The sequence below is a fragment of the Dryas octopetala genome, chromosome 6 (genome assembly GCF_963921425.1).
Source record: "Dryas octopetala chromosome 6, drDryOcto1.1, whole genome shotgun sequence".
Classification (NCBI taxonomy): Eukaryota; Viridiplantae; Streptophyta; class Magnoliopsida; order Rosales; family Rosaceae; genus Dryas; species Dryas octopetala.
In genome coordinates this window covers 863487-872563 of record NC_141371.1, presented here as the reverse complement: position 1 = coordinate 872563, position 9077 = coordinate 863487, and the positions used below count along the sequence as shown (strand labels likewise).

The window sequence follows — 9077 nt, the reverse complement described above, 5'->3', positions numbered from 1 at the left end:
GTGTTGTGTTCTGCCAACACATTCTCATCCTCACAAGTGATAGTCCCCGCTTGTTTGCTCCATACTTTGGCAAACATTAAATCAAGTTTCATGCGCAGAGGCTCTGATCTTATAAAACCTCTTTGAACCATAAAGAAGAGTTCTGTGGGTAGCAAATTGTATATATATATATATATTTTTTTTTTTGGGTAAAAAAAATAGTAAATCTTTGAAAGAAGGCTTAATGCTAATAGCTTCATCAAACACCCGTTTGAAGAAATGCTTCCAACTGTTCCATCTTCTTTACAAAGTAGGTCAAGCCTCCCATAAGTTTTATGACTAGTTTAAATCTTTGCAGTAGTGTTACCAGAGCAGCACAAAATACTCCTTTAGAGCATATAAAGCAATCATATTGAACAATGAGAGCATCATTTCTTCCTTACCCACCTTTCCTTAGTCATCCTTCCAACGGTAAAAAACTGTATCGTTCAACACTCATTGAAGCATCATGTGCCTCTGAGAGAAACTTCCAATTGCTCAATCCTCTTAGCCAGGTCATGCTTTCCACAATTCTTCAATCCATCAGTAACCAAATCAAAGCACCGGGAAATTGGCATCAACCCCATCTCAGTCATCTCCACCAAGTAATTAGCAGCCTCCACAAACCGACCTCCTCGTCCGGACATAGTTATCAACATGGTATACACCGGCCGGTTTGGGGGATGCCCCTTAATCTTCATCTCACTGAAGAAACAAAATGCATCATCAAACTGACCCCTCCTACACATCCCCTTAATTATAGGGGCATACAAGCTCGGAAATGGCTTATGCCCGTCCTCAATCGAATTCTGCAGAAGCCTAAACGCGTCGTCCATCCGACCCACCTTTGAAACTGCCGGTATCAACACCTTGTAAGTATTGATATCAGGACAAAGCCCCAATCGAGTGGCTTCCCAATAAAGATCAATGATAAACTCAACCTCCCCACATTTACAAATAGCTTCTATCAATGAATTAAAAGTAGAAACATCAGGTGCAGAGCCTTGTTTAACCATTTTCCTTACCATATCCTTTGCAGCCTCAATGTAACCTGCATTCAGCAACCCTTCAACCAGAAGGTCACGGCCTCGATTCGGCGGATTAAACCCTTTGCTGCTCATTTCCTCCAAGCACAACTTGGCCTCCCTCATTTTCCCATTCGAGCACCAAGCATTGACCAAAATTGAATAAGTCCTTTTATCAGGGACAAGCCCTTTTCGTATCATCCTTCTCACCAACGCATAAGCACCATGAAAAAGCTTAACTTGGCAAAGCGAAAAGAGCAAAGCATTGTGTACCTCCACGGTTTGCAAGCACCGAAAGCTCTTGGGGGCTCGGTTGAAAAGCTCAACGGCCTGGTCCACAAGGCCGTGCTTGCCATATTCTTGGATTATGAAGCAAAGGGTGTCTTGGGAGAGCGTCAAACCGTGATGGGTCTGCATAGAATGGAGGAGCTTCCACATGGACTCGTACTTTTTGGAGCGAGCGAGGGTCTTGACGAGCTCTTCGAGTTCCAAGGTGGTGGGGTTGTAGGTGGGGTGGTGGGTCCGAGCCCAGTTGAAGAATCGGAGTGCCTCGGTGCCTGAGGCCGAGCAGGCGCGGAGGACTCGGTAGACGAGGTCTGAGTTGACGGCGATGCGTAGCTTGTTGAGTGTGCGTTCCATGTAGTGGTCGCGCCGAACAATGTTGGAGATATGGTGGATGGCTGAGAAGTAGTCGTCCTTGGTCGGAACGACGCCGGATAGGGGATGATGAGGGTTCTCGGAAACATCGAGGGTGGTGACGTGGCGGAGGAGGAGATGGATGATTTGGGGTTCGAAGGTGTTTGTGTTAATGTTTGTGGTGGTGATTCGGTGGAGAAAGTGGCGAAGGGAGTTTTTGGTGGAACCAAGCATTTTTGTTTTCTTTTGTCATTAGAGCTAAGCTGTTGAGCGAGCCACTTGTAATCTGCTTACTACAGGTTCTTATTTGGGCCTTTTTTGGGCCGCATGTGAAGTTGAACCAGCCCAGTCTTTTCTTTTTCGGGCTGAACAAACAAGGTACAATAAGAACGACGTCGTACTTGTCTTCTTCAATCTTGGACATGGAACACAAAATCAGAAGGCCCTGTTGCATGAAGTTCGTTACCACCCCTTCCCAGCTCCCACTGCTCTCAAGACTCAAGCTGGACCGAAACGACGTCGCAGTCAGTTCAACACGTTGATTTCCGGTAACTATCTATCTCTCTCAGTCAAACCTGAAATGCTGAAAACCGAGCAACGGAGCAAGCCGCTGTGGTTTGTTTCTAGGGATCTAGTATTTGAATTATATAAAATATTTGCTTAATTCAGTTTAGCTGTTTTTGGCTTAATCTTGACTCTGCTGTGGCTTATGCATTGGAGATTATGTGTCTGATAATCAGGGCCTGACTTCTCTGTATATATACAATATACAGGTTTATATTTTGCTGTTATGCTTTATTTTTGGTTAATCTCTATCCAAAATCTTGTTACGAACTTCTGACCCCTGTCTCGTATTTGTATCAGATAATATTTCAGGCTGTTTCTTGGCTAGAATCTGCCATGAACCGCCCTCCTGCTCAATTGGCCCACCCTTTCTTCTCATTCATACCATCAAACTCTAATCCCAACCCCAACTTCTTTCACTCTCAGCCACAAAACACACAACCTGAAATTCCCACTCCTTTGCCTCCTGACCTTTCTACCACACTCTCATCTCTGAGTAACCTCATTCACAGCTCCTACCAGACCCTTGAGTCACTTTCAGCTCTCCTCCCTCTCCAAACCCCAAATTACCATAATTCCAATAATGCCCTCGTCCCCTGCCCTTTCAACTTCCACCACCGTCTGCACCCTCACTCCCTTTTCTCCCACTCCCTCCACTGCTCATCATATCCCCACCCTCTCCCACCGCTCAATTACCCAAAAACCCTGAAATCCTCTGACCAATGCCGTACTGAAAAAAGTTTTCTGCAAACACTTCACGGCTCAGATGCTGACCTGTGCTTGTCTTTGGAGCATTACTATGCAGATTTTAGTTCCAATTTCTTCTACCGTGACTGCCCTGGTGTCGTTGATATTTCTTCTGTTGATGGTGTCGACAGAACGTTCACATTTCCCTTAATTTTGTCAGTTGAATGTGCAAATTTTATTGGTAGAGAAGAGAGAGAGATGATGGCTTTTGAGAAAAAGTGGTGTAAAGTTCTCCCATCTGAATTCTGGGCTATTAAAACTGAAGTTGAGGGATGGAATGAGTATCCTTGTGTGTACTCGTCCTGTGTTCTTTGTGCCATATTGGGGTTGGGTGTGGTTAGAGAGTGTGATTTGGAGTTATGGGTAATCAGAAATTCGCCCCAGTATGGGATTGTGATTGATGTAGCTATGAGGAATCATATATTTTTGCTTTTTAGGCTGTGCTTGAAAGCTATTGTAAGGGAAGCTTTAAGTAAGGTAAAGGAAAGAGATTCTGAGAATATGCTTTTTGAGTGTCCAACTTTGGTTCAAGCTTTGACGTGGTTGGCATCTCAGCTTTCCATACTGTATGGTGTGGTGAATGGGAAGTTATTTGCCATAAACATTCTTAAGAAATGCATATTAGATGCTGCATTGGGATCTTTAATTTTCCCATTGGAGCAAAAGGTTACACAGTCTCCTGCTTTAGAAGAGGGTTCATTGAGCTTGGATGCCAATGGCAGTAGTGTTAGCCATGCTGAAGTTACGAAGCCTCAAAGCACAAATAGTGAATGGAATAGTGTGGTGAAGGAAAACATTATCAGTAGGTTGGTATTTGTGTCCCAGGTTGCAGCAGCTGTTGCAGCATTGCATGAACGGTCCTTGCTAGAAGAAAAACTTAAGGGACAACGGGTTTCACAAACCCTTACTAGATATCAACGGTATGGCACTACACTCAGTTTCTTTTGTGTTCAGCTTGCTTTCAGATTTACTTTTGATATGCTAAAAATCTAATTGAAGTATAGAACTTGTGAAAATGAAAAATTAAGAAAAATTAAAATCAAAATGCTCACTTAATTAAACTTTGTCAAGCTAAAGTACAATATCAGTGCTCATGCACCAGAAATTCATGTATTGTTTAATGTGTTGACTCTTGGTATCGGTGTGTCCTCATCTTATTGTTTCACTACTTATGAGCAGTGTTCTGTCTTGTATTTAATTTGGTCTATAATCATTCTGAATGGTCTCTTTGGGACTCCAACAGTTGTTTTTGCTGCATGAAAACAGATTTCCGGATTCTCAATGGGTTTATTGTACTAACCGGAAGAGCGCACACACATATTCATACACATCCAAAAACTAAGGTTGGCCAATAGAAATAGATATTATACAATGGACTTTATAACAAGGAAATATTATAAGTAATTTAAAAAGTGCTCTACCAGTGTTGTAAATTTCCGTATAAACCTTTTGTAAACTAGCAATACTTTGTTTTTGTTTATGATATTTGGTTATGTATGTTGTTTGGAGCAAACTGTCCTAACATTTGGTCCAACTAAGTTCTTATACACCCTCAAGTCTTATTCATAAGTCTATTTTTCAGTTTTATTGTTTGACATATGTACCAATTTTTAGGTTGCTTAAAATTTCTTAGTTTCTCATGTAACTTCTTTATCTGTAGGATGGCTGAGCATGATTATGTTTCACAGAGAGCTAATGAGGAGCGGAAAAACCGAAGTGAGTATAGACCTATTATTGACCATGATGGGCTCCCTCGGCAGACATCAAGTAACCAGGTACCTGTTAATAGCATTATTTCTACATAAATTAGCAGAAACACCATACCTGCATACCTACATTTCATCTTTTGAAACTTCTAAATACGTTCTTCTTTAGTGGGAAATTGTGTCTTAATTACATATTTTCGAGTTTGCACAAATGGGCTCCTAACTGGAAACTACTAGATTATAGTCAATTGCTTTCGAAACTTGATTTAATGTCAACTTCATACTGGTTTCCTTACTTTATTGCATCTCTCTCTCAATAAATAAATAAATGATTTGTTTTATTAGAAAGTGCCAACGGGGTGTAATCTATGTTTGGAAAGTAACAAAAAGTACAAAATAAAGAGTAAGAGCACTGTGAGACATGCAAAAGTTTAGCTTCAAATCTCAAAGTTTGCCAACTTTTATTTTATGTGCAATATATGCAGGTACTTTACTGCGCTCATCTCTCTGCTGGGTCTAGGACTCTTTCTTGCCATTTTAGATTAACTAAATGGTAATTTTAAGAGAGACCTTAAATCGTTAAACAATAGACATAGAATTATGTCATCATGACTAAAGATCTTGTCTCTTGTAGTGGTAACTGCATATGAAGTATGGCTGTCATCAGCTGAAGAATAAACCTAGTGATAGCCTGAAATCTGGCTCTTCAGGCTTGACTATATGATGTTTAACTAGATTATTTTCTTGTTTCTAACTTCTCAAAAAAAAATTTGGTTGTAAGGAAGAGAATTGGTTTCACTCTTAAATCTGACAAGTTCTTCTTTGTTGGTTCCGCACAAGGAAACGGGCAAGGCAAAGACTAGAGAAGAGCTATTGGCAGAAGAAAGGGATTACAAAAGACGAAGAATGTCATATCGTGGCAAAAAGGTGAAGCGAACAACTCTGCAGGTAAGGATCAGGTTTATATTTTTAAAATGTAATTGTTTTCCTTGTTTGCTTATTGTACATTTATTATGGCATTATGCCCATTTAATTTACTTAGATGTTTCTGAGTAGTGTTATTTTGACTTCTGTGACTTTATTCTTATCAAAATTTTAAAAAAATATATATGGATCACTGAAAAGGGAAAGAATTTTAAACAGTCAAAAGAAAATCTTCAGGAGCCCTTGATGTTTGTGATTGAACCTAGATACAAAGCATTGTCTGAAAATGATGCGGTGGTACTTGCGTACTTGCTAAAAATATTGATGTTAATATTTCATGTCGTGCAATATTATGGCACTGAAGGTAGGAGACTAAAGAATAATCATTTTTCTTTTTCCCTGTTGAAGCATTGACACCAACAGTTCTTTTCCCCATTTTTGTTTTATTAATACTTTATATTTACTTTTTTATGTTCCAAAGGTTATGAGGGATATTATAGAGGAATACATGGGAGAAATTAAGCAAGCTGGAGGGATTGGGTGCTTTGACCTACCTTCAGCTCCTGATGTCACCACAGATGTTGACGAGCCAACAAAAAGCAATTATGACTCAGCAGGAGGTAGCCCAAATTGTAGCAGGACACAATCACATTCTGGTTATCCTATCCATTCTACAACTTCCAAGGATACGTCTGCTACAGATCACGAGAAACCAAGACAGAGTCTTCAGGGACACCATGAACATCTAGTAGATCAGAGGAGTGTCAGTAGGGACAGACGTGATACGAAGAATTATTCCAGAAGCCCAGAAAGGTACCAAAGTCATGGAGGGTCACACGGGAAGACTCGTCATCGCAGGGAACAAGATGATCTGGAGGTGACCAAGACAAAGCATCATGAAATCAATAGGTCGTCTTCTAGCATATCCAAGTATCATGATAATAGATCATCTTCTTCTCTGTCGAATTCTCACCATAAATCAAGAGTTAGAAGGGACAGGAACACATATGAGAATCATAGTTCAGACTCTATGGTACAAAGTACTTTTGACGATAGATATGATCCTTCGGAGTCTCGTGACATCTATGAAGATGATCTCGCTACTAACAGAAAATATGCTCGTCAAGGCGGTTATTCTGCAAAAGAGAAAATTCCTGACTACCAATAGAAATCCGAGTGCCTTGTGGGGTAAGTTATTCTTGCTTTTCTTCTATGTATTTGTTAGTATGCTCTTATTTGAATTTGAAAGTGACCTTTCTTTGTGACATGGTTTATTGACACAATTTTGCAGTATGAAGTCATCAAGTTTCAGCAATTTTAACTTCATCTGTATCCTCCTTTGTATCCTTGACTGCTTTTTTATGATCTGTTAAGCATTTAGATGTTTTCATTGATCCTTGTGAAAACCATGCGAGTATAAGAAATTTTTGGTCATTTCCATTTCCATTTTTATAAATCATGATCTTTGACCTTCATCAACTGATATCATGGTATCAAGTGAGAGGGTTATTAACTGCATTCTTCTTGTCCGTATTTACATCATTTTCATTATGGTGACTCATTGTATTAAATTTAGGTATGAAGATTCTTTTCAACTGGTATGCATAAGCACATCTGAGTGCACATTTGCACACTTGCGATGGTGATTCACATTTAGCAATTGTTAGTCCAGTTCAGTAATACCTTTGTCACCTCCCATCCCCTTTATTTTATGTTCCTATTCCCTTTGGCCAATCTAGCATGGTCATAAAGTTCAGTTCCACTAATTTCAAAATTTATAGGTTAGGCCTTATCATGTAAAAATATACATGAATTTTCAGTTAGACTAAAAATCTGAATTACAGGAGAGAAGAGCGAAAGCTTGTTTAAGGAAAAAACATTTGACCTTCTTACATTTTTAACCCTGTTTTCTTCTCCTCTCACTGACTGGTCAGTCATATGATCTTTATTCTTTTCTAGGTCAACCTTCCCATTTAGCAGAATTATAAACACTTTCCTAGTGAAGGAAAACCCAAATTGAATCTAGTTGCTTAATGGCCCACTATGTGATTTCAAATAATGATAGAAAAAGTCTATTGGGGGGGATGGGATAGAGAATGAATTATAGCCCTGGCCATCTCCCATATTACTGGAAGCTAGTGTAATGTCTGATCCATGAACCATGGATAGCCCCCTTTACCAGTAAGTTGGCTTACACCTTCCAACAGTGTCAATTTGATTGGTTACAAGTATTGTATATGTTTTGAGCAAGCAAATGGCACTAAGATTCTAGACCAGTTATTGCCATATTCTGATTGCCATATTCTGAGAAGGCCTTCTGTTACATTTTTGTGTAGGGGAATAAGTAATTTGACTAATATCTTTTTTCCTATTTCTTTCCAATTAAAGATTACCATATAATATAAATCCTTACCAAAGGACAGCAGCCACAGTACAAGATCCCGATCCACACATAAGGGTCAACAGGTGTGTTGTTGGATTGCAGACCAGAGCATTGTTATATAGATTTTTCAATCCTCTGTGTTTTTCGTTGGGGAAGCTATCATTTCTCAACCCCCACCCCCCCCCCCCCCCCCCCCCCCTTCCCCTTCCCCTTCCCCTTCCCCTTCCTATTATTTTTTTTCTCTTTTTTTGTGAGTTGAATTAACTTGCTTCTTGCTCTGATTTGTAGTATACAACAATACCTGTCATGGTTGAATTTGCTGATACGCAATCTCTTTGGTTGCAGATGCAGATATGAGAATACCCCCACAGCTTCTGCCAGGAGAGGAACATAGAAGGGACTAAGAGGGGCCCCTGCAAACTTTTGAAACAAAATAAAATTAATATATGTTGTAGGATGTGTTGAGCATGTTTGTCACTTGTAAATACAGTTTGTATTCTCTTCTTCTCATGAACAATCAAATACCACCTAACTCAACCTCACAAGTAACAACACTCATTTGGATACTTTTCTTTATGGTTATGGGTAATAGGAGTTTTTTTTGTATTTAATTGATTCCTATTGTTTTAGTTTCTCTGTTAAGAGTTTATTTATTTTTGAAATAATAAGAGTGGTTTATTTGAACCTAATTATTTTGTATCTTATTCTTTACCTAAATTCTTTTATGTAAGTTCTTAAAACTACTCTTTATAAATGAGGCACAAAGAACAGAGTAGTTCTAAGGTGTTTATCATTTTTTCTTCTTCTTTTTCTTTTTCCTTTTGGTTTGACCAAAGCTAGTTTTTGATAAAGAATATAAAACAAGGACTTCCTTTTTTAATGGATATAAAGTTATAAACGCATTGCGGAATATGGGGACGAATTTCCAAGCATTCATTGGTCACAAAACTCAAATGACAAGAAAATTCCCAATGCATTTTTTTTCTTGGTCTGCAATGCATTTTTTTTAATATATTCCCTTTATTGAGTTAATTATCCAAAAATTTATAATTTGGTGGGAGTAATTTTTCATTT

At 39.0% G+C, this 9077-nt stretch overlaps 2 protein-coding genes across 4 annotated transcripts; one reads left to right on the top strand and one right to left on the bottom strand.

Annotated features, from left to right (window-relative positions):
• Positions 1-52: 52 nt before the first annotated feature.
• LOC147280703 (Pentatricopeptide repeat (PPR) superfamily protein) lies at positions 53-1924 on the bottom strand. Its single transcript, XM_086246685.1, has one exon. The coding sequence runs from the start codon at positions 1911-1913 to the stop codon at positions 486-488; it is 1428 nt and encodes a 475-aa protein (XP_086102811.1). The 5' UTR covers positions 1914-1924; the 3' UTR covers positions 53-485.
• Positions 1925-2087: 163 nt separating this feature from the next.
• On the top strand, positions 2088-8609 carry LOC147280702 (U11/U12 small nuclear ribonucleoprotein). Of its 3 annotated transcripts, XR_015123126.1 has the most exons (8): positions 2088-2227; positions 2544-3910; positions 4651-4765; positions 5537-5644; positions 6102-6808; positions 6912-6961; positions 8009-8086; positions 8349-8609. XR_015123126.1 is itself a non-coding variant. In XM_086249304.1 (6 exons), the coding sequence occupies exons 2-5, from the start codon at positions 2580-2582 to the stop codon at positions 6786-6788; spliced, it is 2241 nt and encodes a 746-aa protein (XP_086105430.1). In that variant the 5' UTR covers positions 2088-2227; positions 2544-2579; the 3' UTR covers positions 6789-6808; positions 8349-8609. The 3 variants fall into 3 exon arrangements, 1 of the variants encoding a protein (XP_086105430.1); XR_015123125.1 differs by having other exon boundaries at positions 6912-8086; XM_086249304.1 differs by lacking the exons at positions 6912-6961; positions 8009-8086.
• Positions 8610-9077: the final 468 nt, after the last annotated feature.

Excerpts from the sequence above, each read along its gene's own strand:
- LOC147280703 (XM_086246685.1), bottom strand. The coding sequence starts at position 1,913 with ATGCTTGGTTCCACCAAAAACTCCCTTCGCCACTTTCTCCACCGAATC.
- LOC147280702 (XM_086249304.1), top strand. The coding sequence starts at position 2,580 with ATGAACCGCCCTCCTGCTCAATTGGCCCACCCTTTCTTCTCATTCATA. Across the intron at positions 3,911-4,650 it reads ACCCTTACTAGATATCAACG|GATGGCTGAGCATGATTATG; the intron begins GTATGGCACTAC and ends CTTTATCTGTAG. Across the intron at positions 4,766-5,536 it reads GGCAGACATCAAGTAACCAG|GAAACGGGCAAGGCAAAGAC; the intron begins GTACCTGTTAAT and ends GTTCCGCACAAG.